The following is a 24124-nucleotide window of genomic DNA, read 5'->3' as shown; positions in this document are numbered from 1 at the left end:
ATCCATGAAATGTGCAGCTGCCTGTACTCCTTTCCTAACTGGCTTTAGATTTTATAGCCTTTTGGATCCTTACATCTGCACTTTGTGCTTTCTCTGCTTCTCTTACTCAGTGTCTACAGTCACTTCCCATTGCTGTCCTGCGAAGGACAGTCCTCATAAATAACAGTAGTTACCTCACTAAACAGGGTTTCTATGGTGGCTTACAATGGACATAGATGTATCAATTAAATATGGGTTCTAACTTTCACTATATTCTTCTGAGACTAACTCAGCTTTTGTATTTGTCACCTAGGAAAGCAAGCATGTCAAGATTCTTCATGCAAAACCTGCTCTAACGCTTATACTCTGAATTTCTGTGATTGAGAGGACCCCTTTGCCATTTTGATTCCAGTAGGGACATATTTCTGTACTTAACACCAGCTTCTTTGTGTTGTCTCTGGTTTTTAAGTCTCTTAACAAAGACTGAACATTTGAAATGAGACAGCTTTGCTTAATTATGCCAGAAGCAAACACATTAAGAAACCATATTAAGTTGATTAACTAGACACATATGTTATAAATATGAGAGGCATAATTATTAATTTCAGTGGTTTTTTATTTTTAAGTTTGCTATTTCTGTCAATCTGTCTAAAAGAATGGACTATCTTAATGATGCCTATTAATTACGTCCAATCCTTCTTATCATGAAGCCTCATTAATTGTAAAAAGTGTGGAAGAGAAAATGAAGTGAGCTATTTTCTGATGTTAAAAATATCATGTACTATGTTCAAATGATTTTAATTCCTCGTTTATGAACACAATCAAGTTTTAACAGGTATTGTTTATCCTCATCTAAGAATGAGGTCAATTGAATTGTCATTTGGGGTTTATGTTCTGAAAGGTGAAAACATCACTTACAGAAAACATTGGTCTCAGTGGACTGTGTTATCTCAACTCAGTACCAGCAGCTAAAATGTCTAATGTTATACCTACACTGTTATCAGATTGATGAAAATTCCCTACAGTATGTATGCATACTGTGAGTTCTGTCTGGAGCTATCACTAAGGTGTATGGAATTCAATGTAAAGGCTACTGAAGCCTGGAGGTAAAACTTATCTAGACTGGGCTAAAGGTTTTGATCTGATACCACCATAAGCAACTGAATAAAGTCAATTTTTACCATGAAATTTTAATAATGGGTTGGTTCTATAGCCAATATATAGTACTAAAAACCACTACAATGATTATGAAGATGCTTTCCTCAAACTCTTATTTAACTTGAGTTTGAAGAACAGGATTCAGTAATTCATACTGCAGATCACATTAGATGTTAATATTAAGAAGAAAGCAATGAAAGCAAGGACAGCAGAGAATCCCGAAACCTACAGGAGTAGCTAGCTGTTAGTCCCAGCTTGTTACTTGGTTATTTCCACACAGTATTTTAATTGCAAATCATCTGGCTGTGGCACACATGCTTTCACGTGGGTTATTCTTTCACACCCGTCAATCTCATTTACCGCTCTTAAAGGCAGACTCCTCCTGGAAGGCCCTGCTCATTTCGGTTGCACGTGCTTCTGAGGTTTCATACCCCAGGCGCTTAACAACCCTTTCACTCTCCTGCCACGTCTTTTGAAAATCCCTCCTGAAGTTTGTGGGTGAATCTGCAATGTCTAGGATGTGGCCAGCAATCACGTCTTCATAGGTCGGGGGAGCATGCTTGAAATCAAAGCCAGATCTGGCAGCTTCTGAGCTACAGCTACGTGTCGACGAGGTTGCTATCTCTGACCCAACAATCTGATGGTCGTAGGCATCCACGCCTAAGAAATGCTCGCTCAGAAGCGTCGCTTCAGAACGAACCCTGGGTTGCATTGCAGGAACTTTTTCTTGGTGCTCTCTAGGATGTCTGTAAGAAAAGCCTGTAAAATTAGCATTTCCAGAAGATGCTAATCCAAATTCCTCCTTACAGAATGTGTGATTCTCTTGCTTCATGTTGTGGTTCATTTCACCGTTTGCATAAGCTCTTCTATCATTCTTTGCTCCGAAAACTGGGCCGTTCTCAAATTCCCTAAACCATCGGTTTATTTCATTTTCGTGGCCATTCAGAAAATGTTCAGCCGTTTGAACACTTTGATTGGTGGCTTCAAACCTTTCCATGTGCTCTGATAGGCGAGGCCCTTCCACCTTGCGTATGATTTCAACTGCATCGTAGCTTTCGGTCTCTGGCATTGCTCTGTTGATGGAGTTCGTTTCGTCTTTACGAACATAAGCCTCCCTTTTTCCTATTTTCCTCACTGACTCTTGAGTGTCTATAGATTCTCTGAAGGACTCACTGACCACACGGTTTACGTTTACAGGTATTGTGATGGTGGGTGGAGAGTCCCCGCCACGGCTTTCTATCTTAATTTGCCTGCGGAGTGTGGCCGGAGACACGACAACTTGAGATCTCTTCTGTACGATTGGAACCGGGGTCCCTGGGGGACAGGGGAGGGTGCCTTTGGCTAACCTGGCTGTGGTGTCTTTGAGTTTGACAAGTTGTTCTGAGCCGCCCCTCGGTGGGGATGGGGGCGTGCATGTTCCGTGAAGACATGGTGTTTGCTCCGTGGCTCTTCTCTGTGAGGGTTCAGTACAACTGTTCTTTTTAGGGGACTGAGAGAGCTCCCCCTTACTGGGGATTTCTGCCCGGCGGGCAGTCGACTCGATTGTAATGAAAGTTGGTGATGGCGGGCGAGTTTTCAAAGAGGGAGGAGGCGTCTTACTATCTTCTCCATTAGTTTCCTGATGTGTTTTAGCAAGATTCTGAGTTGCTGCCTCGTGATGGGTTGCTACCTGGTGGTGTGTTAATTTTTCTTCTACAATTTTACTTTCTTTCTGCTCAGTGAATTTATTAGAGCTGGCATTAACATTAGACACTTTCAATGACATTTCATTAAGATTGGTAGGTTTGTCTCCCTGCTTTCCTGTTGGGGAGGCCATCATAGCTGTTTGAATTATATGTTCGCAGTGAACCAGCATATCCTCGGCTTGGGTTTTAATATGTGTTATTTCTTCTTTGACTTTTTCGAAATTATTCTCCATGGCAACACGAACTCCATATTCTCTTTTTTCCTCACTTATCAGCCACACTGGAACAATATTTAACAGAGTCTGAAATGTTTTAAGGCCGCTCTCATTTGACTCTGCTTCAAATTGTTTTACTCTAGACAAAATCTGCTGTAGGTCTTCACGTTTCCTCAAGAATTCCAATATATTTATGCTACATTTTCCATCATCCTGCTGGGATTCCTTCACAGAGGAAAATGAAGATTTGTTCTGTTTCATCTCTTGTTTTGAATCTTCAGTGTTAGAGAAGACATATCTCTCTCGTATGCCCTTGTCTCTAAGACGTTCTTTCTCCTGAGTGGCAATATGCAGCTGGGACAGTTTTTCATGCTCAGTTGTACTTCCAGAAGTTTGTGTTTGTGTCTGGTGAAAATTCTGAACCTGTGAGTCCAGATGTGCATCGGTAATATCTTGTTGGACTAACCTTGATACTCTCTGCTCCTGCAAACCTCCTTGCTTTCTTTCAACCATTAACTGGTCTTCTTTGGAAATGCTCATTGAGGAGTCCTGATTTTTTCCTTCACTCCCTAGGACATTGCCTCTGTCAGCCCCCCCAAATGCCCTCTGCTTCTTGGGAACTGTTTGGAGCTTACTTTTATGAGATTTCTCTCCATATTCTTTAGGCATTTGTATAGTCACCCTTTTCTCTGTTTTAGGTAAGGGAAGTTGTTTATCAGGCACAAATTGCTTATTATCATACTGTGTAGCTGCTTGGGTTTTCTTGAGTTCCTGATTCATTTGAACATCTACTTCAGATTGCTTTATGTGACTTTCAGAACTGAGATCTGTTTCAGTCTGATGTAGAGTGGGAAGCTTGATAGCTTTTACTTTGAAACTTGGGGAAATGGGTTTGCTCTGGGGAAAGGACAGCTTCTCCAGGTGTTGCTCAAGCCTTTGCTTTGTCTCACCTTCCTTGCGACTCTGGTTAAGTTCGTAAGCTGATTTCGCTTGGAAGGTATCCCTTGAGCTCTGTATGCCTTCCTTTCTCAGGGAAAGTTTATCTTCTGAAGCTTCGAGAACGTGCTGGAGCCTCTCAGTAGCAACTGTCAATAGGGAAGCTGTGGAGCGATGTCTGTCAGAGCATGTGTCTGCAAGCACAGTCCTGTTCTTACAGTCCAGGTTGGGTTGTGCCCTAGTAAAGTCTGAATCCTTTCTGGGTATGGAGATTGCCTCTGCTGCTTTTTGTAACTCTCTTTCTTTCTCCTCCTCTGATAAACTTTGGTGGTGGATTTCTTTTTTGATGACGCTTTGGCAAGAACTCTCTCGTCTCTGTTTCTCAAGCTCTTCTCTTTGTTGTCTGTATTTTTCTTCAGCAATCATTAAAGGTGTCTTAAATTTTCTCATGTAAGGCTTTGGACTTTTTTGTTCTGAACCTGATGGCAATGAGTGGGATTTAACAAGAGGTGCTGTCTGCTTTCCCTTGGGTGCTGGGATTTCTGGAACTGTCTGAGAAAGTAAGTTTGCAGAGTGGATGGGCAGCTGTTTTCTTTCATCAAGACTGTTTCTGAGTACTTCCTGCTTTGTCTCTGTGTGCTCTCTGCTCATTGCCATCATTGATCTTTTCTGATCCTTTGAGAGGGAAGTTTTAACGTGCATATCTGACATAGATCTTTCCAGTTCACCATTGGGGGAATACTGGCCCATTTTATCTTTAATTCTCTTGGGAAGTTTAGGTTTGGGGAGTGTAGGTGGTGGGGATTTTCCTGTTAGGACTTTATTCTGTGAGTGAAGCTGATGAGAATCCAAGGCTTCCTTTTGGGAGGACTTTTGTATGAATGCCTCGCTGTGATTTTCCAGAAGAGAAGAGGAAAGAAGATTTACTGATTGAGATGCAGTTGGCAGAGGTGGAGGAAGGAGAGATACTGGTAGACCTTCTTGTTCAGATTTCTCACCTACTGATGGTGGAGGAAGAGGGAGGTTCGGGAAGCTTTCCAATTCAGTCCTTGTCTTCTCTGTGGATGATGAGGGAGGAAACTCATTTTTTTCAGGCAAGAACATTAAAGGTGGTGGAGGAGGGAGAGGAAATTCAATTTCAGATGATGCATTGGAAGGTGGAGGAGGAGGGGGAGATGGAGGTGGAAGGGAATCCTCATTTTCTTTTATGCCACATTCAGGGTGAAGGTTGATTGGATTAAGTGACCTCTCCATTGCCATTTTTAACTCTTTGGTAGTATTTGTCTTCATTAGGAAGTCCTGGTTTTCTAGACAAACATCAATTTTCTGTTTTTTGTCAGTTGCCTGAAATTTTTTATGGCTCTTCCCAGAGACTCTCACTCCTGGTACACTGTGAACACCCTCATAGACAGGCAAGGGCTGAAGGCTCATGCCATTTTTCTTTATGTCGTTATTAGAATACTGCTTTTCCTGACTTAGCAAGGTCTGCTTCTGAAAGTCACTTGTCATCCTATGCATTTCTCCAGCTGTACTGTTAGCTATATGTTGGGTGTGATCTGGTCTGTAACTTTGAATCTCTGCTGATATATTGTTTTTGGTATTTTCTTGACTCTTTCCATAAGAATCCTGGAACTGAGACTTCCCTAGTTCACAGGTTTGAGTCTGTTGCTTTCTAAATGTTTTATCCACAGACTGTGAGGAGCGAAAGATGTTGTCCTTTGATTCTCTTACCTTCTCTGATTCCCTGGTTTTGAGACTTTCCTTCCTGGATGTGGTTGCAGTCAACTGTTTGCTCAAGTGGTCGCCACTACACAGATATTCTTTGCTGTCAGTCCAGACACCCATTCTTTCATTCATGTCTAAGACGTTTTTCATAGCTCTGTGTTCTGAGTTAGACATTCTTCTAAGGCTTTTCTCAAGAGCATCATTGTTTTGTTCACGATCAATGACAATCTTTACAGTGCCCTTGGGAGCTTTGAAAAGATTAGCTTCAGTTTTTTCTTCTGTTAAAGATGGATGGCAGGATTTCTGTGTAGTTTCATCAAGAGTGCCTGGTCCTGCTTGCTGCCTGACCACTGGCTCAACTGGTCCTGGCACTGGTTGAAGAAGACGTTTTTTGTCTCTCTGGACAGCTGCTGGGTGAATCCCTAGTTTTTGTTTTTCTGAGAATCCTACCATCCTAGGTAGTACATCTTCTTTTATTATTCCTTCTTTATCAACTTCTTTGAAGCCCCTTTGTGCTTCTTTCAATGATCTTAATGAGGTTTCAAGATCATCTAGTATCAGCTCTTTTTTCATTATTTCAGTCCTTGTATTTGTAGCCTTTTCTAGGAACTCAATAGCTTTCCCAATATCACTAGGGACATCACTAGACTGCTCAGATTCTTTCTGTCTGTCTGTTGACTCCTTAAGTGACTTGAGTGTGGCCAGCTGGTCATCTTTCACAATTTCTTCTGTTTTAGCCACTGTTTTCTGATTTGTGGCCTGGTTGAGAGAATTCAGGCTTGATTTCACATCACCTTTTATAATCTCTTCTTTCGATGTTTTGTAAGCTGAACTCTGAGGCTCCATCATGAAGACTTTAACTGTATTATGCACATCCCCAGGGATGATGTCAGTTTCACTAACAGTACGTTGAAATGAAGATTGTCTTTTCTTTAGTAAGAATTTTGTACCCTCAACATCACCACCAATTATGTCTTCCTCTCCTTCTTGCTTTCTAGCTGTGCGTGTTTCATTTGACCCTGTTTGGAGTTGTTTGAGGTAATCCAAAGCTCCAGTTTCTATGCATGTTGTGAAGAACTGAACATTTCCCCTCTCTGAGGCATCGATTTTTGTCCTTTCAGATATTTTACCATTTGACGTAGAAGATAACAGATTATGAATGGTGCGTCTCACATCACCTCCTATAATGCCCTCACGCTCAATCTTTTCACCAGCATTTTCATGAAGAAGACAATAGATAGTCATGTTAATATCTCCCTTTTCATCTTCTTGAATCAATATGCCTTTCTTTGCACATCTTTCCTCTGAGAACAGCTTTTTTATTGCTTGTTTTACATCCCCTCTCACTATCTCTTCCTTTTCAGTATGAAATTCAGTTGATCTGTTTAATAATTGAGTTTTAGCCAAATTGACATTTCCCTTCTCCTCTTCACTGACAAATATCCCTTTCTTTGTAGAGTCTCTTTGGGAAAGTAAGTTCATCATTATGTTTCTGAGATCAGCTCTGATAACTTCTTCTTTCTGTATCTCAGGCGTTTTTTGGTTCATGAGCTTGTATTTTGCCATTCTGACATCTCCAACTTCATCAGCTTCAATGATAATTCCAGGAGCTTCAATAACTCTTTGAGAGTAGAGGTCTTCCAAGGTTTCTTTAATACTTTTACCAATGATTTCTACCTTTTCTATTCTAGTTTCATTAAATTCATGAAAAGGTGTTGTTTCAAAGAGCCATGTAGTTGTCTTGACATCTGATGGAGGAATTTCTTCCTTGATTATTTTTGTGTCACTTTCATCTACTTCCTTAATAGAATCCAAAGTTTGATTTTCAAAAAGCCACACTGCTTGCTTAACATCACCTTTTTGCACATCTTCCTGCTTAACCATCTTGATATTTTCATATCTGGACTCTTCTCCCAGCTCATCTATGCTGTGAGTTTCAAAGAGCCAAGTAGAAGTCTTAACATTTCCCTTTTGTGCTTCATTTACACTTACTGTTCGTATATAATTCTTTTTGTCAACACTTTCAGACTCAAAGAATTGTTTACTCATCTCCACATTGCCTCCTTGAATATACTCAACAGTGGGTACAATATTATGTGATTTGTCCGAAATCTTATCCAGTGGTTGAGTTTCAAATCTGTATCTGACAGAACTCACATCCCCTTTCTGAATGTCTTCCTGAGTGACAGATTTAATAACATATATATCTTCTGACTCATTGATTGAATCTAGTGGCTTTGTTTCAAAGAGCCACCTTGTTCCGCGTACATCTCCATGAATTACCTCTTCTTTCTTAACTGTCGTCACTTCATGGTAAAACCCTTCTTGATCTTGAATTGCATAGAGTGGTTGTGTTTCAAAGAGCATTTTGTAGCTTTTTACATCACCTTTTATTACTTCTTCAGTATTTGTTTCCCTGCTGCTGATGCCATCAGATTCTTCTTTTATCTCATCTAAAGAAAATGTCTCAAAAATGAAGCACCTCTTTCTCACATCCCCGCCTTGTATGTCTGTCACTGTCTTAACCAATCTATCACCTTCTCGATTTTCTTTTATCATATCAATAGGTTGGTTTTCAAATAGCCACCTACAACTTAAAACATTGCCTTTCTGAATGTCTTCAGTTTTTAGGGTTTTGATCTTATTCAAAACATTCACTGAACTGCAACTTAAAGAGTCTAAGGACTGATTTTCAAATGTGTACTTCATTCCAGAGACGTCCCCAGATTGTATATCTGCCTCCACAGGCTTGCTGTCTTTCCCCTCATTCCCTTGTATGTTGTCTAGATTTTCTGTCTCAAAAAGAAAACATGCTGTTCGAACATCCCCACCTTGTATCTCTTCCTGCTTTACAGTTTGCACTCTGTCTGTTGCTCCAGAGTCGTCTTTTATGGCATCAAGTGGCTGAGTTTCAAAAAGCCAGGTACAGGTTCTAACGTCACCTTTTTTAATATCTCCAGTGTTGGTCATCACGGAAGTTCTTTCATAAAGAGACTCCATAGGCTGAGTCTCAAATAACCATTTACAGGTTTTGACATCCCCTTTAACAATATCTATAGTTTGTTCAGTTTTGCTCTCTGTTTCTTCCACATTGCTAAAATATTTAATTGAATCAAGAGGTTGGGTTTCAAACAACCACCTAGCAGATTTCACATTCCCTGCCTGTATTTCTTGAGCAGATATTCCTCTAATTATCTGAAATTTATGAAGACTTTCATCAAATTGGTCAATAGGCCTTGTTTCAAAAAGCCACCTACAGCTTCTTACGTCACCTCTTAGTATTTCTTCTTGCTGGACTGTCTTTACTTGGTGGTATTTTCCAAGATGGTCTTGAATGGCATACAGCGGGGTTGTCTCAAAGAGAGATTTATTCAACTTCACAGTCCCTCCTGTGACTCCTTCTATCTCAACTTGATGAGATGAATCAACCTTAATTAAATTATTGGATTCAAAGATATGTGCATAGTCCTTTACATGACCTCTGTCAACTGTCTCTAGCCTCACTGTCCGTGTATACTCTTTCTTATCTTCCCTAATATCTTCTAAACGTTGGGTTTCAAAAACCCATTTTTGGTGCTTAACATCTCCCTTTTCTTCTTCAGAGGTGGTGATTTTTTGAAGCTTTCCAACATCAGGACTGTCTTTTAAAGCCTCTATGGGAAGTGTTTCAAATAGATGTTTGGTGGTCTTTACGTCACCCCCTATTCTCTCTTCGGGTGATACAGTATCTGTATCAGGAACTTCCTTTAAAATGTCCAATGGCTGCGTTTCAAACATCCAACACTTTTTCGAAACATCTGTACCTATGGCTGCTTCTTTTTTAGGGACAGCCTCGTCTGACTCTTCTTTGATTTTTTCTAGCGGTTGAGTTTCAAACAACCACTTTACTCTACTCACCCCACCTTTGATATTTTCTTCCATAGATATTCCTCGAACTACTTTAATTTCTGTGATATCCTTGCTAATTGTGTCCAAAGGCTGTGTTTCAAACATCCAGCGTGCTCTTCTCACATCCCCCCTTTCAACATCTTCTCTATGCACAGTTTTAATTTCTAGCACTTGGCCTGAACCATCTCTAATGACATACAGTGGTTGAGTTTCAAAACACTTTATACTTCTCTTAACATTTCCTTTAATTTCTTTGAGTTCTGACCTGAGTTGTAATAAGTTAACTTCATCCACTGAGTGAAGCTGTCCAAGTTGATCCAGTTGTTGAGTTTCAAATATGTATCTCACAGTCTTGACATCTCCCCCAGTTATGTCCTTTATAGCAGTATATTCTGTTTCTTCTTGACTATGATGCATTTTGTTCATAGAGTCTAAAGGCCTTGTTTCAAACATCCATCTTGCTGTGCAAACATCTCCTCTAGCTAGCTCAGGAATTTTCTCAGTGTTTCCTTCAGTGCCAGCAGAAGGAACCCCCAGGGCATCTATTGGCTGAGTTTCAAACATCCAAGTAGTGTACTTCACATCACCCCCCGCGATGAGTTCTTGGTCAGCAATGCCTTTGGAAGCATACCCTTCCTCTGTTGAGCCATTGTTGATAGAATCTAAAGGCTGATTCTCAAAAATCCATCTCATCGACTGCACCTCTCCTTTCAGAATTTCATCCCACTCCAGGTTTTCTCTTTCTGAGTTCAGATCTTTCTGAGAACTGTCATTCGTATTTTCAAAAACATACCGAGCCTGTTGTACATCTGCTGAAACTGAATTCCCTGAGTTGATTTGGCTAGAAACAATTTCTGAAACCTCACTGATGTAATCTTTTTCTAAGTTTTTTCTTAACTCAGGATGGATATGTTTATATAAACGGTTTAATTCATACAAGTTTCTCTGTTTGGAATATAAATCTTTGGGGATTGGTAGTTTTCTAGGGGAGCTGGGGAATTCAGGGGACTGGGAAAATGCTGTCACATTCATTGGTGTCTGAAGTACATCAGGTGGGGGAGGAGGAAATTCTTCCATCTTTCCTGAAGAGGTACCATTAACTTGTGCCAGGGCTGTCGAAGTGAGACTATGATTACTATAACTTGAGGTTGAAGTTTCCTTCCTCTGGCTGGTTGAAGTGTAAGAACAGGCACCCACAGCTGATGATGGCTTTAAGGTTTCTTCACTGTCATTTTTAATCTTTAAGGGAGAGAAAATCAAAACTTATAACAATGATTGTGGTATGGAGATTTCCTGAATCCCACCTTTCACCTGTCCGTGGCAGGATTCTGTTGCGATGACTTCCTTGAAAAACAGGTACGCATTGTATTTAAACCTACTTGGGAAAATACTTAATATGTGTTAACAAATATCATTCTACTTTTAATACTAATGTTGTTTCATCAACAAATGACTCAGCACTCAGCCTTTTAACATTAATATGTCTTTTTTTTTGTTTTGTTGTTTTTGCTTTAGAGACAGAATCTCTATTGGTAGCCTTGGTAAACCTTGAACTCACAGAGATCTTCCTGCCTCTGTCTCACAAGTGCTGGGATTAAACAAATATGCCCAGTTTAGCATTTATACATACTCTTAATTTCCCCTCCTTACTCAATGAGCAGAATAAAGAAAGAAGAAAATCTTCAGAAAAGGAGAAAAGTCTTGAAGTGTTTTGTGGAGGTTTTGTTTTCTGTGCCATTTAAGGCAGAGCATGTAACCATCGTAATTTAGAACTAATTTAATTACGTTATTTGATGTTAGATACTTTAAAGTGTACATAGTTTTCTTCATCCATGTTGCCCAGTAGTTGGGGAGAATTTACTCTACCTCATAGATCAATACCCTCTTTATGAAGCAGAATAAAAGCTAGTTCAAAAATTCTGTTAAGAAAATGCCTCAAAATTTCAAGGATATTTAAGTATGATTCTAATACCTAATGTGTCCCTGTACAGAAAATTCACCATACCTTTATGCACTTGGGTGGGGTTGTTGTTTCTTTATCGGTGTAGAGGAACTTTTCCTGGGCAGACTTTTCAAATTGCTCTTTTAAAATCTTGGTGGAAACCTTTGGAATCTCTTCATCCTCTGGCGTATCAATGACTACAAAGAGAATTAGGTAACAGGGATAGTCTATAATGAATAAAATGGTATCTGAGAAGAAAATGTCATGCTGCATTAAACTCCTTATAATGTAAATTAAGGAACAAGACTCAAAGGACAAATTTATGCACACAGCATTTCTTTATCTATAAATTTAGGAGGGAAGCAACAAATATTAAGGGAGAAACAGAAAAATTTTGGTGATGGGGCAGGAGAGATGGTGCAGTGGTTGGGAGAGCTTGCTGCTCTTGCAAGGGACCTAAGTTTAGTTCACAATGCTTGTGCTGGGCAGATCACAAGAGCTTGGAGCTTCAGTTGTACTGGGTTTGATGTCTTCTTGTGGCTTCTGAGGGTTTTCTCTCTCTCTCTCTCTTTCTTTCTCTGTCTTTTACACACCCCTCCCCCACAAAATACACATAAAAATTCTTAAAAGATGTTGGAGTAGTTAACTCTGAAAAGGGATATTTCCAAAATTTCTGCTTCTATGCTATAATTCTATACTCAGGAAAAATAACACATCTCAAAGAACACAAAGAAGATTGGAGGCTTACTTTTCTTATTTCCTTGTTTGTCTGGGATATTTTGAAAAACAGTTCTTGATCTACATCTCACTAAATAGTGTAGGCCGGCCTTGAACCTGAAGCAGTCCTCCAAATTGAACCCTCTACATGCCAGGATTATTAACATGAGTTGCAGAACCTGGCAAGTAGAATGCTTCCTTTCTTAAGCAGCCAGACCCAAATAAGGTATAGGACACAGTACGGCTAAATCTATCCTTTCATCTCACTGGATAAGCAAACCTTTCCTCCATTGCACAGTAGATGACTACATTTTATCCTCGACAAACATCTAGGAATTTCCATGTAAACTCACCTCCTATCTGTAAGTTGAGAATTAAGCATATTAGTTACTTAATTTGTTATTAATATTAATGTAATGTAAGCAATTTTATTGTCAGGGTGTTTTATAAGCAACGAATTTTAGGTCCTGAAGTAAAAAAAAAAAAGAAAAAAAAATAGTAGTTGTTACATTATCAAGCTTTTGGAGTTTAGGATGGATTTACCGTAGGTCTGATGGCAATGAGCTATTTTTAAAAATATTACATGCATTACCACAGTCAAAATCTAATTATATGCAGAAATGCTATCTTGACCCCTTTGGGAACATGAGTCACAATTATTAAAGTTACTTGGTGGGGAGTGCTGGCTATTGAAAGTCCTCCAAACCCAGACACACGGAGAGGACAAAGGTAGAGTGGGACCAAGAGTTCCGGTCTGTTACCTGTTTCTTGAACATACTGGTGAAGCTTCGAAGCTTGCTTTGTTTCCTCAGTGTGCTTTTCAAGATGCGACATCTGTGTTTAAAGACAATTTTAAAAGAATAATTGTTTGGAAGAAGCTGGTGATTTGAGCACTGAACATAATCTTCATTCTACAGTGTGTTTCTCCTGAGAATTTGGTGTGTGTTGTGGGATGCTAGCTACTATTTCTATTGTTTGTTATAATGTATAATCAAGTTATAACAGAACATATGTGAACAGCACCTAACTGCAGGCATATTTTTAGGGTGCTTGTTTAATTTTTAAAAATATTTCTAACAGGAAAGTAGAGTTAGGCACACTGCTGTATATTTATGCTAAATATATATAGTAAAAGCATATGTTTATAGCAAAGTCAAAAATTCTACACAGTTCTGGAGACCATTTGAAAATTACTGTATTAGTAAGCAATTACCACTTCTGTTTTGAAGACATCAGTTCCAAGTGCATCAGGAACTTCTTGGTCTTTCCTTTGCATTTCTTGACTGCTGTGGATTACTTCCTGAAAACGAACAATTAGATGTATAAGCAGACTGACAATTTTATAAGAGATGTGAAAAAAATGAACTATTTTATTACTATAATTTCAGTGACAAATCATTCTGGAAACAGGAGGAAAGAAGAGGACAATGAGGAGGAAGGAGCAGGGGGAGGACCAAAAGGAGAATGAACAGAAGGTAGAGGGGGAAGAGGAGGAGGAAGAGCAGTGACTACAGGGTCTTCCTCCACTTAATTGGCTGCGAAAACAAAATGATGTAAGTATAGTTATTTAAGATGGCATAACCTAATTGTTTTACCCTTAAGAAGTACAGAAACCCTGACTATGTCCCTCTGGGTGTTGACCTGTGTTAAAAGATATCAACTCCTTTCTGTGGGCCCTATAGGAGAACTCATTCCTTTGTCATTGGAAGCTCCTAAAAGCTGTCACTCTCCTTCTCTCATGGCTTCCTCTTTTGTCTAGCTGAGGTTCTTTCTTCCCAACACCTGTCTGATGTCATCTTTAACTTCTAAGGACATTTGTTACTATGTTGCACTGACTAGAATGGACCTGGATTTTCTCATCATAAAATCAGGTGACTGATAGCTTTATTTAATCTGCATTCTTAATTCTAATTTGCAAAATAATTTAACACATACAAAAATTCTGGAGATGAAGATATAGATAGCTTTAGAAGCCATTGTCCAATCTGTTTCTGCCTCTAAGTAGCCTGTGCCTAGTGTGTGAATGAAAATGAAACAAAAAATGGAAATCCTTAATGAAAAATAGATTTTGTTGTTTATTAGAAATGTTATCCCATGTCCATGACCAATATAGTCCTTGCATTGATTATCCAGTATATTGAGACACACAGAGTTTAATTAAAACATAGAGCCTTTCAGTATAGTCAACATAAACATGACACACTGTGACACTAGTATGTATCTGTCTTCATACATGAGGGCATTTAAAAAAAAATTGTTTGAGTTAGGGTAGGAAACCCAACTGAATTAAACCTCCAGATGATCTAAGCAATTTTAGCCCTTCTTTTACTGTAGACTATGGTTATGACACAAGTGACTGATTGAAGTGATTATACACTACTAAAATCTTACTCTAGAAAATGGTATTGTTTAAACATGTTTTTTTTTTGCTGCTCTATTAAAAATAGCTAGATATTGGACAATCAAGATATCTCTTACCAAAAGAATGAATAAAGAAACTGTGGCACATTTACACAATGGAGTATTACTTAGTTGTTTACAAAATGAAATCATGAAATTTTCAGGCAAATGGACAGAACTAGAAACAATTATCCTAACTGAACTAACCCAGACTCAGAAAGATAAATAGGATATGTAGTTGTTTACATATGGATATTAGCCATTAAGTAAATTACAACCAAGCTATAGTTTGTAGACACAAAGAGGTTAGGAACAGAGGAAAGGACTGGGGGTAGGGGAGACACACGGATCTCCCTGAAAGAGAGGGGAATAGAATATATTTTATGTGTGGATTGCCTGTATGTGTGTGGGAATATAGGAATAGGAGGAGAAGACGGGGAAGAGAAGGGGAGATGAGGGAGGCAATGAGGGAAGAAACAGATAAAATTGAGGAGCAGTGAGGAAACCTGGTTCAGTGGTTTTAAAAAACAAAGGCAATCCTAATGAAGAATCCAAATAATGGGTGAGCTAGAGTCCCAGCAGACCATCTAATTGTCACCAGAGTCTCCAATACTAGGACTTGGTTACACACAGTTTGAGCTGTTGGCCATGGGGGTTAATCTCCAAACAAGCTGGGCTGTGGCCAAGACAATAAGTTCCTCTGCACAGTTGACAATAAGGCCCTATTACTGAAGACAACGTCCACACTATTGGCCTTAAAAAAAAAAAGTAGTGGTAAAATGACTACTAATGATATTCTTCTATACTCATAGATCAGTGCCTTCTGCAGCCAACATCAGAGAAGCTTCCTCCTGCAGCAGATGAAAACAAAAACAGACCCACAGCCCGATTTTATAGAGATAAACAGAAATTGAGAGACACAGGAAGACAGAGACACCTTAGAACAGGGTGTTCTGCATGCAAGGTTAGACATCCAGTACACTGAGCAACAGGTATTTATTGATTTAGAGATATGTAGGATGATCTGATTCCAGTATAGTTTTCCAGAGAGAAAAATTAAAATATGTTGCTCCAGAAATCCACAAAACATATTGGAAATCTGGGGTTATACTTTAAAACTTACATGGTGTTTTATTGAGGTGAAATATCACTGAATATATTTTTCTAAAGAGAGTATCTCCTATCCCTAGTTAAGGAACTATGTACTTCAAATGGTATGTATATCCTTGTCACATAATTTCCATTAAGGACATATGATGAATGAATCAGAACAGAAAGGAAGAATAACATAGCAAACTCCCATTAATACAGTAATTCTATTTAAACTCTTATTAGCCAGGTGTGTTGTAGATATGGAGGGACAGAACAATGAGATGGAAGAAAAAATCCTTCAAGGGGGACTGTAGAAAATAGATGATCCATGATGCTTCATGAACGTTCAAAGAATCAGAATTCCATGTGACAACATGCCCAGCACAGTCAGACTTTATCTAATGGTATTGAAAGCATCATGTGGGATGGAAAGATAAGACCCACCAAAGACAGCAGGTGGGGAAAAAACAAACAAACAAACAAACAAACAAATAAAAAAAACAAAACAGGGAAACAAATGATAGCTCTTGACCAGTGACAGAGCTTTCCATCTCTAGAGACATAACAAGAGAGTCTTAATGCCAACCGGACAGTGAAACAGCAAAGGGATTGAGAACATCAGGAGAGCCAGGGAGGATTGAGGGGAAGAACAAGTCTCTCTAAATCAAATAAACAAAGCTCACATGAACCTATGGTGGTCTTAGCTGAGGTGCAGTGTGATCACATGCACTGAGCCAGGTTTCTGTCTGGAAGACCACATACTAGCGCCGGCCTCCTAACGTACAACATAGTGACTTTTCACAATCTGGATTGGTTCACTCTACAAAATTAATACTTTTTCTTGCTTTCGGGGGGTGAATATCTAATAACTGGTTCATAGATCAGCTAGCCAATATAAAGTAGTGGCCAGTCTTCTTGGATAGAGCATATACTGTTAAGCCAATATCCATATGATTTTTCAATAATTGTCAAGATGACATTTAAAATATGCTTTTATTCTGTTACCCATAGAAATGTTATTTTCTGGCACTTGCTACCGATTGTTATTCAGAAGAGCAAAGTGACAAACTCCTCTGTTGTATGAAGGACAACGGGAAAATATTTGTGATAGCAAAACTAGAAATAAATGCATTTTGACATATGTCCCCAAATTTATCATTTTCTAGGGGAAAAAATATAGTTAGCAATGTACATACTAAAGAAACACTAGCTAGTACTTATCACCTCCAAATGCATCTTTTTATAGGAGATGGGACAACATACGCATTTCAAGTGCATATCAATTTTATTTATCGTTGGAGGTTTTGACTTCAGCATTTATGCACCATTGCTAAGTAGAGCTGTAATCGTTGCACTAGTTTGATATGTGAGCATCAGTGCATCAATTTTACTGTCCCTTGGTTGTTGTAACTTACACAAATTCTTTCTTAAAATATTCCAGGATCCTGTTTCTACCATTTATTCTGATTTCCATTTTGCAAGTAGTTAATTGGAATTTTAAATTTGACCCTTTCCTTCTAATTTTTGTTGTCTGGAGTTTAAGATTTAGGGAAAAGCATACATCATTATAATGCACAGGCAGGCCTCAAATTACACAAATAAAATATAATAAAGGATTCTAGTCAGAACACTACACACAAATTCACATGAAACGATTCATGAAATTGGTTGCTGAAATTAAATTCAACTAGAGACCAAGCTGAATGAGAAAAACATGCTGTTTTGTTCTCAGGTAGATCAGCCAACAGCTAGGAATGGGGAGTCAGTATTACCTTCCTCCTGGACTAGCTACATTGTAATCTTTGGCAAACCACTAAATCACACTTCAATTCAGGTTTCTATTTCATATTGCCATTAGAAGGAAGAAGAAGAAATTATATATCCTTGAATGCTGAAATCTTAAAGACAGATTTAAGCACAATTACAAAATATTATTAAGGTGTATGCATAGCTTACATGTATTTGATGTCAACTCATGTATCAGCAGGGTGTATTATGCACAATCTTCTAGGAAATTTTTCTATCAAGGAAAATGCTCACATTCTGACTATCCAATTTGTTTTTGTCATCACAGGAAAAGGCATTGTTAATTTTATCCACAAAATGCATACTCATTCTACGTCTATTAAGGAAGAAAAATGCCAAAATGCTTAAAAGAATGGCAAGTTATTGTGAGCTTAGAAATCTTTATACCAGAATAAAAATGAATGAAGAAAAATTGTCAGAATCATGGCTATCTGTCACTCAAAGTGAAAAAAAACAAACCAAAACCCCAGTTCATATTCAATATCAGCTGAGGCATTTTACATACAACTAATCTCATTTGCAATAAAAGTAGAAAGGGTTATGGTGTGTTAATTTAGCTGCATTTCTGTCAAACCGACATAAGTGACACAAAACATGCTTGTAATCCCATGGAAAACGTAAGAGGTTTCAAGACTGATAGGGCAAGCAGATCTTCCTTTTCAGGGCTGAGTTTAAAACCTAGGGTTAAGTCAGACATTTGTCTAGATTTTCATATATTCAAGTTTAAATGGTTTCCTTCCCTGTTCTTTAAATATATTTTTAAATCTGCTAAATGTCATAAAATGCTATGACATGAACTTGTTGGGTTAATGATTTGGTACTTTTTGCATTCACTGTATTCTTTGAAGGCTTGGCTCAAGTTTGGTTTTTGTTTTCCCTTTTAGGATGTTTCAGACTTTTCTTCCTATGATTAGGTATTCTTGCTTTTCTTATTCCTATGACTTTTCTTATTCCTTATTCCTATCTTTATTATTTAGCTATTTATACTTCACAGTTGTAGTTAACAGGCATAATTGGTAGGTGAAGCTGCGGAAGTCAGTGTCATATAATGTTAACATGCCAATTAGTTTACAGAGTCTACCCAGAAAAAGTACATGATTAAAGTGGTCAGAAGGTGGAAGAGTTGGGGCAGCACAGTAGTTATGTGAAAAGCAATGAACACCCTCAGGGGGAAGAGAAGCTGTTCCAAGAAATGACAAATACAAAAGCAAGAAACAAATGAACGTAAAATAATCTTCAAACCAAGAATATACACTGTCAATATACACTATCCAACTTGTTCTCGGTCATTATTTTAGTAAACTGCTTTTACTCACAGAGTTCATGAGTCCGATATGCCACCAAGCACCACGTATAAACTGTGATAGGATGCATTGGGAAGAATTATTATGAAAACTAGATTGCGATAGTTGAAAAATGTGTGGTTTAATGTTAAGTTGATTTAAATTAGTGAAAAACAACTGTTAAGGCAATTGTTAAGTACTGATGTTTTGTATGACTCAACATACTCAGAAGCAAAATTTTACTTGTCTCAGTAATAATTATGCCTAAAATTATGAGAATTTGCTGGCAAAATCATTATATCTTTTTTTTTGTGAGCCAAACAATTTATTCTAGAAGTACATGCATACAAATACATATGTGAGCATATGAATTACTCCACTCATAGCACATAAAGAAACTGAGATCAGGATGTGAAAACACCTGCAAAACATACAAAAGTAATGTTTTTACATTGTAAGATTAGAAGTAATAGAAAACAGGAGCTGTAAAAGAAATATTAAACAAAAATTTTGTTCAAAATTCTGCATTTTTAAGATTTTTTTTCTATAATTTTATCTTTCTCATTAGTTACATTTTGTTAATTCTGTATCCCAGCTGTATCCCTCATTCCCTCCCCAATCCCACCCTCCCTCCCTCATCTCCTCCCTGCCCCTTTCCAAGTCCACTAATAGGGGAGGACCTCCTTCCCTTTCATATGACTCCCTTTTTTCAGGTATTTTCAGGACTGGCTGGCTCATTATATCTTAATGGGCTGAAAATTTAAAATATTCAAAAAGTTGAGATACTGACATTTCTTTTAAAAACATTGCTTTCTCATGCAACGGCATATGCACTTATTTGCTCAACCAGTTTTATTCAAAAATACGTCCAGGTATTTGTGCTAAACATTGGAGGCCATTATTATAGTAAGTTTCTGAGATCATATTTCTACCATCTATCTATCTATCTATCTATCTATCTATCTATCTATCTATCTATCTAACTATCGTACATCCATATATAAGTATCTATAATCTATATATCTTGATCTCTCTTAGCTCTCTATGGATATTTGACTCATATATATATGCAAATATACACATTCATATTTATTGATATAAAGAGCCTTAGACTGCGACAAAACAACAAATACATACAAATGTGTGTGTCTCTGTGTGTGTGTACATGTGTGATAAAGAACATTTATTGCAAGAATCTTGGAGAGGACAGTTATGCAAATAATTTTAACTCTTTAATCAAATTAGATTTTGGTTCTATTTAGATACTTTTTGCAGAGTACAGGGAATCTTATGAAAGAAGGGGGATATAGGAAGACTTGGAGGGAACAGAAGCTCCAAAAGGAGAGCAACAGAATGAAAAAATCTGGGCACTGATATTCCAAACAAGGACCATGCATGGAGATAAGTTAGAACCCCTGCATAGAAGTAGCCCATGGCAGCTCAGTGTCTAAAAGAGTTCCTCAATAATAGGAATATGGACCTTCTCTGACATGAACTCATGGGCTGGCTCTTTGATCACCTCTACCTGAGGGGGGAGCAGCCTTATCAGTCCACAGAGGAACACAATTCAGCCAGTCCTGATGAGACCTGATAGGCTAGGGTCAGATGGAAGGGGAGGAAGACTTCCCCTATCATTGAACTGGTGGAGTAGCATAGGAGAAGAAGAGGAATGGAGGGTGGGATTCGAAGGGGTGTGGGGAGGGGGCTACAGCTGTGATACAAAGTGAATAAACTGTAATTAATAAAAAATAAAGATAAAAAAATCTCAAAAAATGGTGCTTAGTTTTAAAAAGAAAAGACTTTTTTCTTTCCAATTGGTATCCCCTTGATCTCCTTTAATTGTCTTATTGTGCAAGCTAGAACTTCAAGTAATATATTTAATAGATACAGAGAGAGTCTGTATCTGTATCCTGGTTTTGTCCATGATTTTAGTGGAATTGCTTTAAGTTTTTCACAATTTAATTTGATGTTTACTATTGGCCTGTTGTATATTGCTTTTATTGTGTTTATGTATGTGCCTGGTATCCCTGATCTCTCCAAGACTTTTAACATGAAGGGATGCTGGATTTCGTTAAAGGCCTTTTTCAACATCTAATGAGATAAGTATGTGTGTGTGTTTAATTTCAGTTTGTTTATATGGTGGATTACATTGATGGATTTTCATATGTTGAACCATCCCTGAATCCCTGGGATAAAACCTACTTGATAATGGTGGATGATGTTTTTGATGAGTTCTCAGATTTGGTTTCTGAATATTTATTTTTTTATTTATTTAACATTATGGTTTACAATAGTTAGCTTTAATTATATTAATTTAAAAATTATTATTTCATTTACTGCAAAGAATTTACATCTATAATATATTATTTTATTGAATATTTTTTTGCATCAGTGCTCACAAGGGAGACTAGAAATCTAAAATCCTTTTTCTTTGCTGAGTCTTTGTGTAGTTTAGCTATCAGGATGACCGTGGCCTCATAGAATGAGTTTGGCAATGTTGCTTCTATTTCTATTTTGTGGAATAACCAAAGGAGCACTGGTATTGGCTCTTCTTTGAAAGTGTGGTATAAATCTGCGCTAAACCCATCAGGCTCAGAGCTTTTTTGGTCTGGGAGACTTTTAATGACTGCTTCTGTTTCCTTACAGGTTATAGGCCTATTTGAATTCTTTATCTGACCTTTATTTAAATATGGTAAGAGGAGCCTATCAAGAAACATTTCCATTCCATTTAGATTTTCCAATTTTGAGGCATACAGATTTTTGAAGTAAGATCTATTGCTTCTTTGTAGTCCCTCAGTGTCTGTTGTCATATGTCCTTTTTCATTTCTGATTTTGTTAATTTGGATACTATCTCTCTGCCTTTTAGTTAGTTTGGGTAAAGGTTTGTCTATATTGTTGATTTTGGTCTGAAGTCGCCACCTCCTGTAGCCAGCTGGGACTCCCAGTGGAGGGAGAGCTATACCAACCCACCCACAAAACCTTTGACCCCAAAATTTCCTTGCCTGCAAGAAGTGTAGGGATAAAGAGGGAGCAGAGATTGAGGAAATGGCCAGCCAAAGTCTGGTCCAACTTGAAACCCACCCCATGGGAGAGAGCCAACTCCTATCACTATTAATACTCTGCTATGCTTGTGGCCAAGAGCCTAGAATAACTACCTCTGAGAGACTTCATCTAGAAATTAATGGAAACAGATGCAGAGACCCACAGCCAAACAGTAGGTCGTGCTCAGGGAGTTTTGTGGAAGAGTAGGAGGATGGATTGAGGGAGCTGAATGGGGCCAAGAACACCACAAGAAAACCTACAGTGTAAACTAACCTCCGCCCATGGGGGCACACAGAGACTGAACCACCAGTCATAGAGCTTGCATGGGCCAGAACTAGAACGGCTATACATATGCAACAGATGTACATCATGGTCGTCATGTGGGTCCCCTGACAATGGGAGTAGCGGCTGTTTCTGACTCCCTGTCTTTGGATCCCTTTTCCCTAGCTGGACTGCCTTGTCTAGCCTTAGTGGGAGAAGATGTGTTTAGTCCTGCTGTTACTTGAAGTTCTAGGGTGGGTTGGTACCCCTTAGGGTACTACTCTCCTTCTCTGAGCAGAAGAAAAAGAGGGAGGAATGGAGGGGAAGGGGACATGAGGGTGAAACTGGGAAGAGAGGAGGAAGGGGCTGGGAGTGGGAAAAATTATTTCAAAAGGTGAAAAAGAACATGTGTCCTCCTCAGGGTGAATTCTGAATCCCAGTGATGAGTTTAAGTGCTGGAACACACAGACTGTCCTTTTCTTTTAGTGTTATTATTTATAGAGCCATCAAGACTGAATCTAAAAGGCTGAAGATTCATAAAAACACCATATAAAATATGTACTCTCAACTGGGTTATCAAACATATTAGTTACATAAATAACAATATTTATTTGACAAATGGAAAAAGCAGCTTACTATAAACATTCAACTCACAAAAAATCTCTCTAGAGGATTTATGTAGAAATATCTTAAGATATATACATGAACAACATTTCAATTCCACATAAACTATAATATCTTATGATAAAATGGAAACTAGGATTATAAATAACAATATAATAAAGAGCAAGTGGCCAAAACTATAAAAGCAGTAAAAGTATCCATTAAAAATTTTAAAAGATTAAATATTCCAAGAAAAAGATAGGCAGTAGTCTATGTTAATCAATATAAGCCAAGATGGAAGAATTCTACTCCTTACTGGCAATAGCCCTTAGCTTACTCAAGCACAGGCTAGCTAAAACTATGTAAAGTCCCCTTCAGCCAGAATTTTATTTTCTGACCCATTTAACTTCACAGAATCTGAACTGCTCAACACTCTATTCCATCTAACCTTAACAATCTTTATAGCCATAATAATCTTTCTGGGAAGCTAGCTGTTTATCTTACTCCACTGGTAAAATTTCAGTGGTCCTTGCTGGCTTGAAAATAAGGTGACAATGCATTTACATGGAATGCCAATTTTCCCAATACCTTTCCAACACCACCCCTAAGATAGTCCCTGTATGCATGAATTATAGTTCCATGTTGCATAAGTTGTCCCCAAGCCTATCTTATCCCAAATTTCCACCAACGTCTTTTCTGCCCTCATGTGTCCTTGATCTTCTCTTGCTTGGGTTAACATTCTTTTTCAAGCCCAGAAATAAATAAACAAACAAAAAATAAGTCTCAACACATACTTATTTCCCTCTAGTGGAGATGTAATGGGTTTGGGAGGATGGGACCTCATAAAACAGAAAAGCTTCCATATGACAAAGGACACTGTCAATAGAACAAAATGGCAGGCTACAGACTGGGAAAAGTTCTTCACCAACTCTCAACTGACAGAGGGCTAATATCCAAAATATATAAAGAATGCAGGAAATTAAACACCAACAAACCAAATAATCCAATTTAAAAATGGCATAAAGAACTAAACAGAGAAATCTTAACAGAGGAATCTCAAATGGCCAAGAAGCACTTAAAAGAATTGTGTAATGACATTAGTCATCAGGGAAATGCAAATCAAAATGACTCTGAGATTCTATCTTTCACCCTTTAGAATGGCTAAGATAAAAAATTCAAGTGACGGCACAGGCTGGGAAGGATGTGGAGAAAAGGGAACACTTTCCCCCATTGCTGGTAGGAGTCCAAACTTGTACAAACACTTGGCCTTTTCTTAGAAAATTGGGAATAGCTCTACCTCAAGACACAGCAATAATACCACTCCTGAGCATATACCCAAGAGAAGCTCCACCATACATCAAGGACATTTGCTTAACTATATTCATAAAACCT

At 38.2% G+C, this 24124-nt stretch overlaps 1 protein-coding gene across 1 annotated transcript in view; it reads right to left on the bottom strand.

Annotated features, from left to right (window-relative positions):
* The window catches only part of LOC110560218 (xin actin-binding repeat-containing protein 2), a 58039-nt gene that overhangs the window by 7943 nt on the left and 25972 nt on the right, over positions 1-24124 (bottom strand). Inside the window, exons 3-7 of the mRNA XM_060390323.1 lie at positions 13459-13545; positions 13007-13079; positions 11592-11725; positions 5542-10825; positions 1498-5493 (exon numbers count right to left, since the gene is read on the bottom strand). Coding sequence (XP_060246306.1) covers positions 1498-5493; positions 5542-10825; positions 11592-11725; positions 13007-13079; positions 13459-13545 — 9574 coding nt within the window. The remainder of the gene's footprint in view (positions 1-1497; positions 5494-5541; positions 10826-11591; positions 11726-13006; positions 13080-13458; positions 13546-24124) is intronic.

Source organism: Meriones unguiculatus, chromosome 8, assembly GCF_030254825.1.
Source record: "Meriones unguiculatus strain TT.TT164.6M chromosome 8, Bangor_MerUng_6.1, whole genome shotgun sequence".
Taxonomy (NCBI): Eukaryota; Metazoa; Chordata; class Mammalia; order Rodentia; family Muridae; genus Meriones; species Meriones unguiculatus.
The sequence above is the reverse complement of the archived record's forward strand: the minus strand, read 5'-3'. Positions and strand labels throughout refer to the sequence as shown.